Raw genomic sequence first — 20,732 nt, forward strand, 5'->3', positions numbered from 1 at the left:
ATCCCATTCATTTCAATGGAGCACTGGCGACTTCCGGCGACACAAGCGACAGTAACCATTGGCGACAGAATGTGGGCATGTCAAACGACGTGAGACGTGACAAAAGTTCAGAAATTTCAACTTTATGCAAATGAGAATCGATTTTCACGAGCGACAACCAATAGGAAAGAAGATTTTCAGTGGAGTGATTCGAGGACGATTTCACTGTTTTATATGATTTGACTGTAACCACATACATGGATATAATAAAATGATGCATGGAAAAGAAACTGTCGACAGTCTCAGAGAGTTTAATTCATACATTTATAGTTCGAGATGCATAATTATAATTTTATGATGCAAGTTTAGCTCTGCTGCAGTTCATTTTACAGTTTCCCCCACATTATGTTCACTATTAGGGACAAGAAAATTGATTATTTGTCAAATTCGAATGACGTTTTAGTGATTTATGACAGTATGAGTGTTGATTGATCGATCGTTAATCTAGTAAATTATTTAATCCACTGAACACTGCTGTGGTAATATAGAAACACTCTCCCAACAGCATACTGTTTCTTTTGAGCCTAATTCCTAGTCAAATTAAAATGATATAGTTGTATGTATCACTTGTATAGATATGGCCAGACCATGGGCAGTCCACCGATAACATTAGAGCGACAGAGACTAGCGACATACAGCGACAAAGTTGCTGGCGGTGTGAACGGGGCTTGAGACTGGAAGAGTTTGGTTGGTGTTGTTCATGTGGAGAAGACGCTGTTTTCTGAGATTGATACGGTAAAACCCACGCCATCGTTACTGTTCGTATCACTGAGATCAAGAGCTGAGATTCAGATATGATAATGAGCGTTTGCTTTCTGACCAATCAGAGCAGAGCAGCTCTCAGAGAGGCGGGGCTTAGAGAGACTGAAGCGTTTCAGACACTGTGAGAAAAGAGCTGATGCTGCACTGGAGATTATGAGGACATTAAAGTGCTTTTGACCTTAGATGAATGTAAACCTGTTGTAGGAGACTCTAAAATAACATTAGGAGCCTTTAAAATACATAATAGGGGCATAAAATTATGATTAAGTGATTTCCTTTACCAGCAGTTTCATGCTTAAAGCGGTGAAGCTTGTTTGTCTCTGATCTGCATAACCTTCCACGGACAAAATCAAGCGCCGCCCTACATTTGTTCTTGTTTAAGAAGCCGTTTCACTCGGATATACAGTACGTCTCAAATCAACAGTGAAGAAAAGATGAGCGCAACTTCCGTTTCATGACAACTTTTTAAGATTAGTGTCTTTAAAAATACCAGTTTCTGTGCCGCTGCTTCAGGATGCAGCTGCTAGATTCACTTAACCTGTTTTCCTGTGGTTATACTGGGGGAAGTGTTCACATCTGCGTTCTCAGACTGGCGAGACGGAGGAGAGGTTGACAAAAGCCTGATCAGTTTGATTTTATACGCATTATCATTAGCTCTGTTCCAAAACTTCTAAGGCATTGAAAGGAAACCTTGATAAAAGACTGATGTGAAGCTTTTTATTGGCAGAAACTTCATATCTGTCACATTAGTGAAATGCATGGGAGGATTGATTCCGGTAGATTTTGACATGTTGCCAAGCAATGCTTTAAGCAAATGCTGCATTGGGTAAATAGTCAATTTTAATCAAATTTATTCAAATTCAAGTTCAAATTTATTTGTATAGCACATTTAATTACAACCACAGTTGATCAAAGTGCTTAACAATGTCAGGATACACAAACAAATAAATAAAAATAAAAAAACACAGTAGACAATGTCACAGTATCAAAACTCAAATAAAATATATAGCTGCGAGCAGCGATAACGGGCCCAAGCCGGTGCCTTTAGTTAAGGTGGGTCTTAAGCAACGTATAAGCAATATATAAATACGATTTTTCACTGTTTTCACATAATCAAATGCATGCATGTTGTATATAGAGTTGGGAAGTATTATTGCTTTTAATGAATCATTTATTCTGACAGTTCAAATGATTCACTGATTCATTTGAGTGTGTGGCAGGGTTATTATCGTTAACTAAAACTATTAAAACATTTCTGTTTATTGAAATAAAGCTGAAATAAAAAAAATATTAATATTAGTTGGAAAAACTTAAACTGAAGAAAACATGAGCAATTTTGCCTTTGCATTAAACTAAAATAATATTAAGTTGAAGCACTAAAAGGAAAAAAAGAAAACCAATTAAAGCTAATACTGAAATAAATATAAAAACGAATAAAATGACAAAAGCAAAACGAAATGACTAAAAGTTAAACTAAAATTAACATGGAAATTAAAAATATAAATATAAAAGCTAATAAAATTTTAATAAAACAATAATAAAAACTAAAATAACACTTATGTGCAGATGACTGCATTTTCACAAATCAAAATGATTAAAAAAATTTTTTTCTTTATTTCAATTTTTTTTTTATCTGGAAATTTTCTACTCTGTTATGTAAAATGTAATGAAGTTTATTTAAATTGTTATTTTTTTAGTGGTTTGATTTTGTGTAAATGTGAATGTTCACATAATGCTGCCACCCTGATTGAGATTTTGTAAAATGTTTTGATTGAAAAAATGAACAATATTATATATTTAAAAATGTTAATGCAGCTTTTTAGCTACTTTTTTAATATAAATATAAATATTTTTATATAAATATTTAAAATAAGCGACTTTTTGTGCAGCACTAGCCACCTTTTCACAAGGGTTTTGCTTAACTGTAGTTAACCACTTGGAATTCAATTATGAGCAGTTTGTCGTCTGTGAAGTGTAAAAGGCAATATAATTATGCTGGAATAGCCTTCAGTGCCTTAAAGGGATAGTTCACCAAAAAATGAAAATTAGCCCTTGATATACTCACCCTGAAGTCATCCTAGGTGTATATGACATAATTCTTTCAGACGAATACAATCAGAGTTATGTTAAAAAACTTCCTTGCTCTTCCAAGTGAATGGGTTTTTGAGTGCATCAAAGTGCATCTATTCATGATTGAAGTGCATCTATCTGTCAGAAAATGCATCTATCCGCACTTCATGAATAGATGCACTTTTATGATGGAAAGATGCACTTTTATGATGGAAAGATGCACTTTTATGATGGATAGATGCACTTTTATGATGGATAGATGCATTTTTATGATGGAAAGATGCACTTTTATGATGGATAGATGCACTTTTATGATGGATAGATGCACTTTTATGATGGATAGATGCACTTTTATGATGGATAGATGCACTTTTATGATGGAAAGATGCACTTTTATGATGGATAGATGCACTTTTATGATGGATAGATGCACTTTTATGATGGATAGATGCACTTTTATGATGGAAAGATGCACTTTTATGATGGATAGATGCACTTTTATGATGGATAGATGCACTTTAATCATGAATAGATGCACTTTGATCATGAATAGATGCACTTTGATGGACTTCCAAAAACAAAAACCCATTCACTGCCATTATAAAGCTTGGAAGAGCCAGGACGTTTTTTAATATAACTCTGATTGTATTCGTCTGAAAGAAGAATGTCATACACACCTAGGATGATTTCAGGATGAGTAAATCATGCAATAGTTTTCATTATTTGGCAAACTATCCCTTTAAAACAGCTGCCGGCTCAACACTACTACTTTCTCTCTCTCTGTTTGTCTCTGCAGTGCTGAAGCCGCTGGTGGACGTGTTAAGCGATCCGGACTACATTAACCGCATGCTGCTAGCTCAGTTAGAGCACAGAGAGCAGGTGAACGAGCATCATAAGAAAGCGTACACGTACGCGCCGTCCTACGAGGAGTTCATCAAACTCATCAGCAGCAGCTCAGACATACAGTTCCTCAAACAGCTCAGGTACCGAACATCACTCTGCTTTCACTGTTTGCTATTATTGCACATACTTAGCGTTAGGGATTTGCATAAATCCTGTACACTTCCGGGAACGAACACGTCACAATATTCCTCATTTAAATAATTAATACGCAGAATAAAGGGGTGAGGCCTGGTTGAGTTAGTTAGTAGTGTGTTAAAACCAAGCGGCAACCTCTCATGATTCAACACTGAAGAGACTTAAACTGCAGTTCATCCACTGGCCACTAGAGACCGGTTGCAGAAGAGAGTCAATCCCATAAACCCCCATGTTAAAATGCCCAACTTTACAGCAGAAAAACATGTTTACAGTCTGGTACAAAAAGTGGTTTTGGTCTATAAAGCTAATGTTGCCCTTCATGACGACTGTGAGGGGGGTGAATTATTTTATAACTCATCCGTTTAAATGATATTAAGCCTTAAAGTTGTGCATAATTAAGGGCGTGGCCACTTGAGTGACAGGTGGATTGCCGCTGATGTCACTACTAGCCGTTTGTCTGTTAGCGTCACGTCACCTCAGCTAATCCGCCTCGCTGCACATTTATGTTTATTCGGGAGTGACGCTGCCAAGATGGCGACGGCCGGCTCCGTCCACTTTGGGCTTCAAAAACGCTCTTCAATGTGCTTTTCAGAAGGAGGGGCTTCATAGAGACAGGAACTAATCAGGGGTGTATTTCCCGTATAACGCCGTAACTCGCTGCTTCACTAGTATAGTACGACGCATCGGTGAAGAAATTAACTAGCTAGTCAGACTCTTTCCTGAAACCGAATTGCCGCAAATCTGTCGTTTAACCACGTTGGTTAATGATGTCACTCACGCACGTGGTGGAGTAATAACTTCTTTTAATGAATCTGTTTCGAGAGGAGCCGCAACAATGGAGAATATGAGGAAAATAATCAACATTCAAGCAAGAAAACCTGTTCTAGTAGCAACAAAATCAAGACTTTGCTCTTTAATATGATGTTTTTCTGAAAGCTCCAGTCAGAGTTATCGGGTGACTCACTAAAGCTGTCTGGATTTTGGCCATTTCGCCACTTCCAAACCAATTTACTTCAGTATAAAAATAGTCCTGTTGGAAAGCAATTTCTGTTGCCTTCACCTCAGACAAATCACTCTTTAAATAGGTGAACTGGAAGTCGGCGCTGGCGTCTGTTGTCGTATCGGAGAAGTCGTTTGTCATCTGAGGTTTGTTCCGCTCTGGATGAGTTATCTGGCATTTAAAGGCTCGGAGAAACTCGTATTGATCCACAGGCGTAGAGGACGATGATGGATCTGGAAGCGACAGGCGGGAACGGAAATAAAAAGCATTGTGATCATAGTTTTCTTGATGTGTGTTGGACATGTTTCTACATGTCAGGGTTTGATTGTGGTGGTTTTTAAAGGAGTCTGAAGCCTAGCGAGGCTTGGAGGAGAAACCCATTAAACTGTGTTGAATTAATTAAAGTTTGCGCAAATCCTCACCGTTATCAGTCTTTATTCAAGCTAAACGTACTAAGGTTTAGCTAATGCTGTATTGGGATTAGGGCTGTCCCCGACTATGGATTTTCATAGTCGAATCAGAATCGTCAAGTCTTGCCTATAGTCGACTAATAGTCGAATCATGTGTATGGGGGCGGGGCTTTAACATTTCAAAGCCGCGATGTACAGAAAATCACACAAAGATATAGAAGAAAATGTATAAAAACATTTTGGATCAATAAAACTAAGAAATAACATAAATAACTCCAGAAAGGCCACACTGCAGATTTGCATTTTTTGACATGCAAATCAAATTAAATCGGCTAAATTACCTGTGCGAGCAGGACAGCCTACAGCACAACATCGATGCGCCGAAAAAATAAACAATTAATTTACTAAATTAAATTAGAACAGAATATACATTTCTAATACCGTAAATAAAAATACAAAATAAATCAGAATCAAGTCACAGGATGAGGAGCAAATGTGTGCAAAATCCCTAAAGTGCAGGGGAACATATATTCAAAACACAAGCCACAAATAGTTAGATTAGATAACCCTGACAGATCAATAAATAAAATTAAAATAAAGAAATTATTAAAATAACGATAGTAGCCAGAATTTTCTACTTTGTCTTTTTAACTGCAGAAACAACAATAAATGCTAAACTGGAGAGACAGTCTTTTTAGCTTAAAATGTTCACAGCATCCAAAAATCTAATTAGAACCGGCTGAAAAGTTTTGAAATCACTTGTACCCTATACCTGATCGAGAGAACCAATCCAGTCGTTCACGCTGTCTGTGTCCGTTGGAGTCTTTTCAAATTGTGCGCGCGGATAAAATACATTCTAAAACACTTAACGTGAGAAACGTTTAACGACTTAATCTCCTAAAATAGTTCAATTAAAATATGGAAACGCTTTACTATAGGAGGAACGCATTGCGTTCATATTCTGGGTTCCTCTGCTTATCTGCACATAGCATGGTTTCTTAATAAAGTGTGTACTGTGTACATTAAGCCACGTTAAAGTGCCTTTTAAGCGTTTTAAAAGCTTTTTTCACGTTAAGCATTTTAGAATGTCCCGTGTGAAAACCAACATGTTAACGTTGGCCGGCAGAAGTGTGATCATGGTTTTCCTGATGCTAAATCCAGCCTTGGAGAATATCCTTTCTGATGGTGTACATCCACACTTTAGATTTTCTTATCCCAGACATTGTTAAAGATTTAAATCCTTGCCGCCAAGACGCTCCTCTGTCGGTCACGGATTGAAAGTGAAACTTAAATCTGTCACGGGGTGTTTGGATTTATTCACGCACGTTAAAAAATATTTATTAAAAGCTTCTTTCTTTGCACATTTTTATATACAGCATCATCATAATAGGCTGAATATTAACGTATTGACAGAAAACCGGTAGTTCTATGTGAAATCAGACATTGAGCGCCCTCATATAGCCAAAGTGGCATGATCCTCGTTTCATAACACCTCTGCGAAGATTCCACCGTGAGATCGGTAGTCGAATCAGGCTCCTCCTATCGAAGCATCGAATCTTCGACTATTCGGGGTCACCCCTAATTGGGATATAACTACGCTTTCAGAAATAACAGGGTTGACCAAACTTCTCTTGTCAAAGTCATTATGTTAATGAGGGACACAAAAGGCTGTTTTGTTAATGTTTGTTACTCAACCGTAAAAGCTTATAAGTAGATTAGGAGCTGATAAATGCAGTGCTATTTTAATATTTTGAATTATCAGTTCAGTTTTCACTTGTTTGTTTTAGTAATTTTGTTGTGTGCTTTTGTTATTTCTATATAGCTTCATTTTAGTATGTAAACAAACTTATTTATATCAGTTAGTTGTTAAGTTTTTCCATCTTATATTTATATATTCTTTTATTTCAGCTTAATTTCAATGACCATAAACAACTTTTTTTTATTAGTTTCAGTATCAATAACAATACTGAATAAATGCATGTAATTCACAAAAATCTAAATAAGCATGAATAAAATCATCTTACATAATTGTTTTTATAATATGTTTCGATAGCCGCCAATTTCAACACACTACAACCAGGCCCCGCCCCTTTCTGCATATTCATTATTTAAATGAGAAACTTGACCCTTAATATCTAAATCTGCTTGTGAGAATGTTTATGAATAACTCATTATTATTATTATTAAAACATATGATATCTGATACTACTGTCAGCCAGAAGCTGTTAGTCTGTCGACTTTACAATTTATCTGAGACCTTTGTTTAAATGATGGCTATAAGCCTCTTGGGGTTTTTATTTTCAGTTGCATTGACATGTAGGACATGAGGTCTAAAACTGAGCGTCTTATCAGCCGAAGAGGATGTTTTTATAAATGGGCTCACAGGGTTACGCAGTCTTTGTGTGAGAGCTGAAAGGCAGAAAGCATGTTTTGTTCAGCTTCTATAACTGGAGCATCTCATTTCACACCAGGAACAGAACGTGAGGTAATGAGGATGTTGCTGGGTGACACAGTTGCCTTTCATGTTGTTTAGCAAGGGTGTCGAGCTACATTCAAGCTATTTTAAGGCATGAAGAAATTATTTTTTACAGGAAAAAGTTAAAATATGTCATTTTGATTATCAAAGATGAGTTTATTGACTGCAGGGGGACTTTAAGGTTTAGGACCCTATCTTACACCCAGCACAATACAGCGCCAGGCGCGACACAAGTGTGTTTTGCTAGTTCCAGCCTGACGCAGTTATCATTTTCACGTCCTGCGTCATGTTGTTTAAATAGCAAATGCATTTGCGCCCATTTGTGCACCCATGAGCTGCTGGTCTGAGAACGAGTGTGTGTTCTGGCGCATTGTTGGAGCGTTGCTATTTTGAGGAACAGAAATAGTCTGAGCCATTGACCGACTGAACTCTGCTCTAAAGTCAATGGCGCAATATCATTTTTTTGTTATTTAAAGAGCGTGTTAGTAATGTGCGCTTATAGGCGGATCCACAACGCGCGTACACTCTGCTTATTACACACACACACACTCTGATTATTACACACACAGGGACGCACAGCAGCACACACACATGCCAAATATTTAAAATAAAAGGATTACAATGTAAAAGATTATTATTGTGTACATAAAGATATGGTGAATCCGGCTTGTCCCGTAGATGTTCTGCTTGCGCTCTTTTACCTCGCGCATGAGCGGATCCGTTTGCGCTCTGGAGGCGCGTTCGGTCTTTCCACTATCAGATTCCGTCATGTGAATAGTGAATCCGCCGTGGCACGAGCGCAACTGGCATTTAAAGGGAATGGGAGATGAGACTCTGATTAGTTTAACGCACGTAAATCCCAAAACACACCCATTACTCATTAAGAGAATAGGGACAACCTTTTAGACCATGCGCCGGGAGCACCGACCATTTGTTCCGTCGTTTAACTAGCTAAAGTGGATTCGGACATGCCCTAAGTGAACTTGGTGCGCTTTAGACCATGAGCTTAGATCGTTAAAATAGGGCCTTTAATGTTTTTGATAAGTGTTTGTAATAAAATAAAAAGTTCGCTTATTTTACATTTCATTAATTTAGTGTGAATATTGTTCCTCTGAGGAATTCCTCAATGAAACTTCAATGGCTGAGATGTTGTTTAGTGGAAGTTTTATTCTGCAGAAAGTCAGAATTTTCTTGTTTTGTTGTAATTTGAGGCTTTTTTGTTACTCATCTGTAAAAGCTCATAACTAGATTAGGGGCTGATAAATGCAGTGCTATTTTAGTGTTATTGATATAATAATATTATAGTATTTGATCATATTTTATATTTATATTTCACTTTGATTTTAGTTTTCTTTAGTCATTTTGTTATGTGCTTTTGTTATATCTTTATAGCTTAAACTTTTAAGTTTTAGCAATTTTAGTATGTAAACAAACTTATATCAATTAGTTGTCAAGTTATTCATCTTATATTTTGTTTTATTTCAGCTTATTTTCAATGACCAAAAACAACTTTTATTAGTTTTAGTATCAATAACAACACTGAATATATGCATGTAATTTCACAAAAATCTAAATATGCATGAATATAATCATCTTGCGTAATTGTTTGTATAATAAGTTTATGATGTTGTTTTATGGCGACCATCATGTGAGAGTCAAAATGAAAAATTCCAGTTTTAGTTCACCAGTTTAACCAGTCAAGCATCACTATTACTCATTACTTATGGTTAATACTCACTGTAAGTACTATTGATCTCACTTTTATTTATTTATTTAACGCTCTGTTTAGTTCCTGTCTCTATGAAGCCCCTCCTTCTGAAAACCACACTGTGCTCTGATTGGTCGGCTGGAGCAGTGTGTTGTGATTGGTCGAGCGCTTCGAGTGTGTTTGGGAAATGTCCCGCCCCTTACCATAACCGCCAGTTTAACACACTACTAACTAACTCAACCAGGCCCCGCCCCTTTATTCTGCGCATGAATTATTATAATGAGGAATTTTGTGACGTGTTCGTTCCCGGAAGAAACTCAAGACTACAATGGAGGCGTTTCAGGAGTTCAGAAACACTGACACTGATATAGAGAAGAACTGTGTGACTTTGCAGAGATTTTTCATGTTTAAACGGCAACATTACACACTGAAGAGAGTCACTTTGCTCTTGTTTTGTGTTATGGCAGGTATCAGATAGTTGTGGAGATCATTCAGGCGACCACAATCAGCAGTATCCCACAACTGAAGAGACAGAAAGGTAAGATGACCTTCAGACACATCTGCCAATCATATCACTCCTTATTTAGGGTTTCATACGTGACCCTGGATCACGTCACCAGTCTCGAGTCGCACGGGTATATTGTAAACAATACATTGTATGGGTCAAAATTATCGATTTTTCTTTTATGCCAAAAATCATTAGGATATTAAGGAAAGATCAAGTTTCGATTTTTTTACATCCTCAGATTCCAGATTTTCAATAGTTGTATCTCAGCCAAATATTGTCATATCATAACAAACCATACATCAATGGAAAGCTTATTTATTCAGCTTTCATATGATGTATAATTCTCAATTTCCAAAAATTGACCCATGTGACACATTTGTCCAGGGTCACATTTCTCGTGTTTCTACATTTGAATCTAATGATTCGCTTCGTTCTCTAATTTCCCTTAATGATCTGATCTTCCCTTAATGAGTCTAATGGTCCTCTGAGAGCATCTAAGAGAATGAAACGTGCCATCAGTCGAGGCAGGGTCTAAATCAGAGATGTAATAAAGCCATGTGATAACCCAGTGTCTTTGCTCTGGTGTTTCGTGAGCTGTTATGCAGCTCTGTGATTGGCCGTCGGGTAATTGCTCTGAAACCGATGCGAGTCGATCCGGATCCAGACGGCGATGACATATACCTGTGAAACACATCAGCTGATGCCTACAGAAATTACTGAATTACATTCTCAAATTTTGTATCAAAAGAGTGTAAAATAAGTCACTTTAAGAGTCTGTTTCTAGTAAAGGGTCAGTGAAAGGTCGTGCTAAACCTTGTGAAAGTTTGTTTGTCGATCTCAGGAGATCAAATTCAATACTTAATTTTTATTTATTTTTTTTTATGGAAAAAAAAGGGCAGCTGGATTGCAGATTTAGTCTCTTTAGGTGCGAGCTAATTTGCCACTTAATGTTCATTTGTATCGATAAACTTATATTTCCATCATTTTTATTGATTGATTGTTTTATTAATTATCATCTTCTTTTTTTTAAATGTTTTATATTCGTTTTATTTTCGTTTTATTTTATTGAAAAAAAAAAGAAAGAAATGTTTCATTGTGTTTTTACTAAGGAAACAGTTTCACTTATTCATTATTTGTTTAATAAATAAATATTCTTTCACTTTTCTTTTCTTTTCTGGTTTTCTTTTATTTGTGTTTCCTAAGGAACAGGTTTTATTTGTTTGTTTGTTTATTTATTTGTTTATATTATTTTGTTTAGTTTTTAATTTTGTTAGTTTAGTTTTTTTGTTCCGTTTATTTTATTTTTTACAATATTTTGGAATATTCAATATGTGCTTGCTAAGGAAAATTTATTTATTACATTGTTTCTTACAATTTTATGTAATCTTCAGTTGTGTTTACAAAATATTTATTTATTTATTTGTTTTAATTTTTCTATAAAATTTTATTTTTTTAAAATATTTTTTTCTCTTACAATTTTATGCAATCTTCAATTTCTTTACTCAGGAAAAAAGTTGTATTATTAATTATTATTTTTTTGTTTTATTAATACATTTTTTATATAATTTTTTTTTTGTTCCACACAAAAGGAGCTAAACATTGTATTTACTTTTTAAAATAAATAATATATCAAATTTATATATATATATATATATATATATATATATATATATATATATATATATATATATATATATATATATATATATATATATATATATAATATCATATCTAATATGACATTTGTGCCATCTTATTGCTTAAAGAAACCGTTTATAGAAAAGATCCTTTAGGATTTTAATTCTCAGAGGTCGCATTGAACAGCCAATCAGAACAAGAGCTCAGAGGGATAAATATGTCCTCAGCTTCACAGATATTTACATTTACATTTACATTTATTCATTTAGCTGACGCTTTTATACAAAGCGACTTACAATTGCTATATATGTCAGAGGTCGCACGCCTCTGGAGCAACTAGGGGTTAAGTGTCTTGCTCAGGGACACATTGGTGTCTCACAGTGGATTCGAACCCGGGTCTCTCACACCAAAGGCATGTGTCTTATCCACTGCGCCACTACCACCCCAGATATATCATCATACACAGCTAATAAACCATATCTGGATATAATCGTGGAGGTTTTCTTTGACTAAATGAGCTAAAGCTCACTGCTATACAGCTGTGATTGGAGATTAAGTTCATTAATCGTGCCGTGGTTCCAGTGCTGGATTAATTAAAGCTCCTGGTATGCATGTGGTGGGAAGCGCTGGTGTTATTCAGTGCTGGCGGGGAGTCCGTTTATCAGCGCTGATGTTCTCCGTCTCCTGCTGCCCAGTAATGATGGCGGATCTATAAATCATCTCGCTGGTTACAGCGTCAGACACACACACACACACACACACACACACACACACACACACACACACACACACACACACACACACACACACACACACACACACACACGTCACAGAGACACAGAGAGTCAACAGCTTGTGTCTACACTGTAAAAAACTAATAAGCTGCGTGTTTGTATTGGGTAGTTCTGTGGCACACTTCTATTGTACATTATTGTAGTCAGTACTGTATTAGTTATTGTAAAACTGTAAATAACTGTGGCTAATATATTATTTGCAACTAATGCACTTTCCACTGTTTTTAAAACGTCTCATGTAATGAATGTCCAGTTGCTTTATTTATTTATTCATTATTGAATTTTTTTTGGCAAATGGGGTTTGCAAGTTTTTAACCCTGTTTTCACAATTTGGAAAATGTCAGAATATTTTGAAAAACTGATTTGTGTCATTTTCATTATTTTGTTTTTAGCAATAAACATTAAATTAATATATATTTATTTTGTGCAATTTTTTGCCTTTAAAATGTATTTATATAGACTGATTTTGCCTATATTAAGCCATTTTAAAGTTTAGGAATGTTTTTTTTCTCCCCTATAATGTTATGGAATGTTTCGTCATGTTTAATAAGGAAATTATTTGATTTATTTATTTGATTTTGTTTAATTTGATCTCACATTAAGTTTTCTTCCTCTTCTTCATTCTTCAAGTGTGGGGGTTTTTTGTGCTTATTTTTTGGGCATTAAAAGTTATCAAATTTGAGGCTGATTTTGCCGAAATTAAACAGTTTTTAAGTTTTTAAATGTTTATATATTTTTTCCTACAATTTTATGGAATTTTCCATTGTTTACTAGGGAAACATAACAATAAAAAAATTAATTAAAAAAAGCATTAAAATTAAATTTAAATGTATTAACGTTTAGTTTTCTTCACTCTTCTAGTGTCTGGGTCTTTTTTGCCATTAAATAATATATTTTTTTTAATAATCAAAAAACAGATTTTCCTTAATTAGCAGTTTTATAGTTTTTAATTCTAGTTTTTGAATGTCTAAACGTTTTAATTAATAAATTAACATTATTTTAGAGTATTTCAAATCAATTATTTGATAATTGTTTGCTTATTTTTAAAGTTTCCTTCCTAGTTTTCCATGCATGCAAACACAAAACTATTCTGCTTTACATTCTGTTTGATAGATTTATTTTCAGTGTTATTTGTTTCAAGTTTTAGATTTGTTCAGGCATCGGTCTGGTGTAAAATGAGCCAGTGTAAACCAGTCCAGCGATGTTTGTGGCTTGTTCATGCTCTTGCTTGATCTCTGTGTGTAAGCGACATGAAGCAGAAGGAAATGAAACCGGTCCTGGTGCTTTTCATCATAATCTGCTCCAGTCATCAGAGCCCAATAACTGTCCCGTATGATTGCATGCCTGAACTCTCTCTCTCTCTCTCTCTGTCTCTCTCTCTCCATCTCCCTGTCCCTCCCTCTCTCCCTCTACCTCTCCCTCTCTCTCTCTGCAGACAGTAAAGGTAAAGAAGCCGCCGCGCTGAAGGCCGACCTGTTACGTGCCAGAAACATGAAGCGCTACATTAATCAGCTGACGGTGGCCAAGAAGCAGTGTGAGAAGCGGATCCGGCTCCTCGGGGGCCCGAACTACGAGCAGCAGGAGGACGGGGCCCCGGACGAAGTGGACGGACCCCAGAGCCAACGGGTACAGGACCGTCTCACACTCACACCCTGCTTTAATAGTCCATATGAGATCCAAAATCAATGAATCATTTCCTTCATCCTTTAGTTGCCATGATTACATTTATGCAGCCATTGTAAATGTGAGTGTGTGTGTCAGGGCTTTGTTTAAACTCCCCCTGTAGTCAATCATTTCATCCCTTAAAACTCATCTTTGATTACAAAATGCTATATTTAAAAAAAATTTCCTTGAAAAAAAATCTTCATGCCTTAAAATATCTTGAATGTAACTCGACACCCTTGCCGTATGCGTGGTTCTATGAATATGCAAATGAGCCCCGCCTCCACTCACTCACTCAGCTCAGAGATCCACTGGTTGACGATCACACGTTGATCTGATTGGTTACAAGGTAGTTTGTGACGTCAGAAACACCAGCGATTTCAATGCGTGTGTTTGAGACTGTCTTTGGTTCACTGCAGTTTTAAGGAGGAAATACTCAGCAATGCTGTCGACTTAGGGACCGTTCGGTATTTATGGAATGGACCACCGGAGGAAAATAGGGGAGGGTCATGTATTTTTATTCTTTGTTGAGGGGAGGGTCATCCAACTTTTTTTCAGTCAAGGGGAGGGTCACCCAAAATTTGTATTGTATTTTGTATTCATGAAAGCAACTAAATTTCCAAGTGGCTTGTTTGGTGCATATTATTCCATGTTGCTCCATGTAGCTCTCTCAGTCTCGGCCCCCCATCGCTAGCAGATGGGTCTGACCCAACAAAAATCGTTTGACAGTGCGCGCGCGCGTACGCGCTCAGAAAAAAATGCATCATGTCAGAACAGAACGCCAATGAAATGTTTACCCGGCAAAGCTTTAAAGCACGAGCAAATAATGAACTTTTGTGATTGCGAATAAGTGCAGTGTCCTGTCCTGTGAGTGTAAATCTACGGCTCCGAAGTAACGTCACTGACATGAAGCTGGAATGACCGAATGACTAGCTCAAAGTTTCACGTTGCCTAGCATAATATTATTTTAAAGCTTCAAACCAACAGCAGAAACGGTAGGAAGTTAGCAACATAACATAAGTCAAATGTAAGTAACATAACATTAATACCTGGTCGAATTTCTGGAAACTTTATTATAAAATAAATTTTACATTCCTATGGCCAACTTTCTCTATTAAAAAATGGTAACACTTTAAAAAATGCATGTGCCATGGATTAAAAAAAATGGAATCGCCTCTGCACAATAAGGAAATTACTTTAATCAAACCATATTGTTGATGAAAATAATACGAGAACAAAAAAGTGCTAGTTATTAATAATAACAACGCATTAATGTTTGGTTTTTTTGGGGGGGGGGGGGGGGGATTTTTAATATTACCGTAATAGTAGGCTAAACATCTTTAATATTATGCGTTTCAAAATGACATCATTGCTGTTTGAGCGGCGCGCGCTGATACTGAAGAGAACGAGCGTTAAACTGAGTCACTTTGCTAGAAGGTTAATCAACTCAACGGTTGCTGAAGAATGCAACTAAACCCAAAGAATTTACAACTTTTTATTACAATAGTGTATAGGCTACAATTATAATGATATGACAGCCCCAATAGCTTTTAGTTTTAATGTTTTGCGTTGCTGCTTGATCGCGCGCGTTGAAGCTGAAGAGAACGAGCACCGGGAAACTAAAGAACATTTCAGGTTGTTTAAATCAACGAAGCGCATCCTATTTGATATTAATCAGATATTTATATTACAAACTCAATATTACGACTTATATCTGAACAAAATGACGTGAATGCACAAGCGAACTAGACTGTGCTGGTCAGAATGTGTTATCCCTGTTCTGGACGTGCTTTAATTGTCATGGTTGTAAAAAAAAAACAGAAAAACAATGGCTATCTGAACATCTTTGCCAAGCGCAAACCAGTACAGAAGTAGGCTAATCAATAAATTATCGGGGAGGGTCATGCCTTTTTTCACAATCATTTTGGAGGGTCATAGAAAAATGTATTGCTGGCGAAGGGAGGGTCATGTCTTTTTTGACAATTTATCTCAAAACTCCTCTGGTGGCCCCTTAAATAAAAAACGAACAGTCCCTTATGAATTTACACATGGTTTGACATATAAATAACTTTAAAGGTATAACAGCAAAACATTCTTGGGTTCAGAAAGAAAACAGTTCCCTAAAATATAAAATACTCTTAAAGTGTAGAAACCCTTTTAAGAGGGTGTGTGTGTGTGTGTGTGTGTTGCTGGTGAAACTAGAGATGAACCGCTACAGTCCAATGTTTTCTAGTGAGGTCAAGTGTTTTTAATAATGCTTGATTTGTTTCTCGTCCTCTCACAGATCCTTCAGTTCGAGGAGATCATGTCGAACTCTGTGTACCGGGAGCATTTCCGCGTCTATATGGAGCGCGTGGAGAAGAGGGCTCTGATCAGCTTCTGGGAGCTCGTGGAGACGCTGAGGAGCGCAAACAAGGTCAGACACACACTTCAGCACAAGGTCAGACACACACTTCAGCACAGGGTCAGACACACACTTCAGCACAGGGTCAGACACACACTTCAGCACAGGGTCAGACTTCAGCACAGGGTCAGACACACACTTCAGCACAGGGTCAGACACACACACTTCAGCACAGGGTCAAACACACACACTTCAGCACAGGGTCAGACACACACTTCAGCACAGGGTCAGACACACACACTTCAGCACTGGGTCAGACACACACACTTCAGCACTGGGTCAGACACACACACTTCAGCACAGGGTCAAACACACACACTTCAGCACAGGGTCAAACACACACACTTCAGCACAGGGTCAGACACACACACTTCAGCACAGGGTCAAACACACACACTTCAGCACATTGTTCTTTTAAACTTTCTATTCATCTAAGAATCCTGGAAAATAAAATGTATCTCGGTTTCCACAAAAATATGCAGCTGTTTTCAACATTAATTATAATCATAAATGTTTCTTGAGCATCAAATCATCATATTAGAATGATTTGTGAAGGATCATGTGACACTGAAGACTGGAGTAATGATGCTGAACACTCAGCTTTGATCACAGGAATAAATTACACTTTACTATATATTCACATAGAAAACAGATATATTAAATTCTAATAATATTTCACTATTTTTACTGTATTTTTGATCAAATAAAAGCAGCTTTTGTGCACAAAAGAGATTTTTATCAAAAATGCATGTGGATTTTGCCAGAAATTCCAGCATGATCATGGAGTTTGTCTTTAAACAGTTGAGTCGGGAATTTTTACACGGATGGAGGGAGAAAAACACTGACATTCTGGATTCGGATGGCAATACAATCCCAGACTAGACCCTGTTAATGACCTTCATATTCATGAGAATCGATCACCGTCTGCCACATCTGAGCACTGATTTTCCTGTCGCTCGCACAATTGTACATTTCCTAATTGGTCATTTCGCTGGCACTTTTATCCAGACATTAACATCGGACACACGGCTGAAACCCGGACCAACACATCAGTGTGTGACTCAGATAAATGTGTAATCGTTCCGGCGCGTTACGTCCAGCTGTGTTAATTTAGCAATAACTGGCACTGACATTTATCAGAGTGTCAGAGATGAGTCCTGGAAAGCTTCAGTTTTCAGAAATGTTGAGTGAGTGTGGAATATTATAGTCAAACCAAAAATTATTCAGACACCAGATATCATTTTTCATATTTTCATATTTTCCACTATAGTTCATTTCTGTAAGTGAGGAGAGCAAAATAAAGTAAACTGTGACATATTACACCCAAATAATCTTCATACAGTGGATAACCAGTAAAATATATAAAAAATGTATAAAAAACAGACTGAACACAATGAAGCATTGCTTGGTGATTGGTTGAGCTAAACTGGTATTATCTAATTGTGTAGTTAAATTTAACAGCTGACAGATATTCAACATAATTCATGTGTGAGACAGTCTAACAGAAGGACGGACAAAACCAGTCAAATATCAACTGAGTTCTGCTCATATTTTATCACCATTTTCTAAACTATAGCAAATAAACTGTGATAATGTGAGCGATGTTGAAGGTGTCTGAGTAAATGTTGGTTTGACTGTAGGCTAGGATGATGTCAGCTGGTAAATCGCTGAGGAGGAATGTTTGGGTCATTTCTGCGCGACAGCAGATTTGTAATAATCTGTTTAATGTTGTTGACACGTCTTATTAATAGTTAGCATCTGTTCAGCGTGAAACCAAACGGTTAAGATTAGCCATATGAAATCACATTTTCTCCCTAATTGAAATTACCATAATGTGAAAAACGTCATTACAGTAATGGGGAAACAATCTGTTATTTATATTGTAAATTGAAATTGAAATAAAACTTATGGGTAATATATTTATGCAAGTGTAGTAATTGTACTGCCTTTAATTCATGAATGAGTGGTTAATAGAAATAATAGAAATTGCACCAAAAAAAATCCATACTCTATATTGCACAACATTAGCGTAAAATGTTACAAAATATTAATATTGTAATACAAAATGTTATGCTATATACACAATTATTATTCATTTGTTTGTTTGTGTTATTTTTGTTTTAAATTGTGTTAGAGGATTTGTATGGCAATAGAGGAAACTATTCATAATATTATTGAAAATCATCATTGAAAATGATAGAAATTACAAAAAAGCTAAAAATTACGAGATCCATAGTTAAAGGTACAATATGTAAGAATTTTGCATTAAAATATCCCAAAATCTCAAGGCCAGTGTTATATATTTTGTTAAGTTGATTACTTACAATATCCCAAATGTTTCCAACTATTTTTAAATCGTGAGAAAATTGCGATTTTAACCAAGGAAACGGGGCGTTAGAGCAGGGGTGAGCTGGGAGTCGCCAGTCAATTGCGTCATATCCGCGTCACCCTCGGTTTCCGCTCATACTGCGTGGAGTCCTGGACAAATGCGGAAGTTGTAGCGTCTATCAAGCTACTACAAACTTTAGCTTGTTTCTTGCAGTCGTTATGGTACACAATTATTCTTTACCGATTGCAGCTGGTTCTGTCGACAAAGCATGCTTAATTTTATATTTTCCAAATGTAGCATTCGGTAATAGTTATGTTTATGTAAGGAAAGTATTATTGCTTTAGATTTGTGTTTAGTTTAAACATTGTTTATCACGTCTGGTGTTTATGGCCATGTAAATAAACATAGCATGTGTTATACATAAAGATTAATCAGTATTTTGGCAAATGATGTGGGCATGTTCGAATGTACTTTTACAACAATTGTTTAGAACACGTAAAACTGCGCAGCGTTATCACAACAATGAATTCAACAAATACAGTAACATCTATGATAACCAATGTTAAACCTTACTTTTCTTGTGGTTAATTCATTTTAATGAAATAAAAGTGTGATGAGGTTTAAGAGTCAGGAAGGAAGAAGACAGGGATCGGCGTGACTGGGACTCGTACTTTATTCAAATAAAACAAAACAAACAAAAGTCGCGCACAACGTGCATTCACCGTGGCAACCGCGACGGCACAAAACAGTTCAAAAATGAGAGCTCGGATCCACCGGTTTTCTTCCTCTGCGTCCAGTTTTCTCTCCAGTCTCTCTCTCGTTCCAGCGCGGCTTATTAGCGGTCTCTCCACGCCAATAATACTGCAATAAGACACAGGTTCGTCATTTGCACTTGACCTACTTGCTCGTCTCTTCTCTCTCCCATCACAGACCGCGCTGAACCACGCCCCCCCTCGCCACAAAAAGCATGTTATTAAACGCAACATTTATAAAAATAGAACTTAGCCTCATCCATGAACATGATTTTTCGATTCCCCTCTGACTGATTTACATCCACGGTGGAGTCTAAAATGACAGTTCCCATCATTCCACGCTCCTTCACATCATCATCAAGCTACGCCGTTGTTGTTGTTTGGAATGTAGCGCCCTCTAGCGGCAAAAAAATTCTTGCATATTGTACCTTTAATATATCTATTTTGCATAAAATATAAAATAAATACTTTTTTCTATTTTAATGTAAAATGTTATGCTTCACTCACTCACTCACTCACTCACTCACTCACTCACTCACTCACTCACTCACTCACACACACTCACTCACTCACTCACTCACACACACACACTCACTCACTCACTCACTCACTCACTCACACACACACACACTCACTCACTCACACACTCACTCACTCACTCACTCACTCACACACACTCACTCACTCACTCACTCACTCACTCACACACTCACTCACTCACTCACTCACTCACTCACTCACACACTCACTCACTCACTCACTCACTCACTCACTCACTCACTCACACACTCACTCACTCACTCACTCACTCACTCACTCACTCACTCACTCACTCACACACACTCACTCACTCACTCACTCACTCACACACTCACTCACTCACTCACTCACTCACACACTCACTCACTCACTCACTCACTCACTCACTCACTCACTCACTCACTCACTCACTCACACACTCACTCACTCACTCACTCACTCACTCACTCACTCACACACACTCACTCACTCACTCACTCACACACACACACACTCACTCACTCACTCACTCACTCACACACACACACACACTCACTCACTCACTCACTCACTCACTCACACACACACACACACTCACTCACTCACTCACTCACTCACTCACT

General features: G+C 36.9%; 1 protein-coding gene and 1 long non-coding RNA gene across 2 annotated transcripts in view; one reads left to right on the forward strand and one right to left on the reverse strand.

Moving 5' to 3' along the window:
- LOC309504204 overlaps positions 1 to 7,058 on the reverse strand; it is a 46,825-nt gene extending 39,767 nt beyond the window's left edge. Inside the window, exons 1-2 of the long non-coding RNA XR_014208014.1 lie at positions 6,914 to 7,058; positions 4,788 to 5,395 (exon numbers count right to left, since the gene is read on the reverse strand). This is a non-coding gene — a long non-coding RNA (uncharacterized lncRNA). The remainder of the gene's footprint in view (positions 1 to 4,787; positions 5,396 to 6,913) is intronic.
- The window catches only part of snx25 (sorting nexin 25), a 69,183-nt gene that overhangs the window by 25,380 nt on the left and 23,071 nt on the right, over positions 1 to 20,732 (forward strand). The window contains exons 5-8 of the mRNA XM_082176927.1: positions 3,668 to 3,854; positions 9,971 to 10,041; positions 13,879 to 14,069; positions 16,390 to 16,521. Of these exons, the coding sequence (XP_082033053.1) occupies positions 3,668 to 3,854; positions 9,971 to 10,041; positions 13,879 to 14,069; positions 16,390 to 16,521 (581 nt within the window). The remainder of the gene's footprint in view (positions 1 to 3,667; positions 3,855 to 9,970; positions 10,042 to 13,878; positions 14,070 to 16,389; positions 16,522 to 20,732) is intronic.

This window comes from Leuciscus leuciscus (genome assembly GCF_965113295.1).
Source record: "Leuciscus leuciscus genome assembly, chromosome: 8".
In the NCBI taxonomy this organism is placed as follows: domain Eukaryota; kingdom Metazoa; phylum Chordata; class Actinopteri; order Cypriniformes; family Leuciscidae; genus Leuciscus; species Leuciscus leuciscus.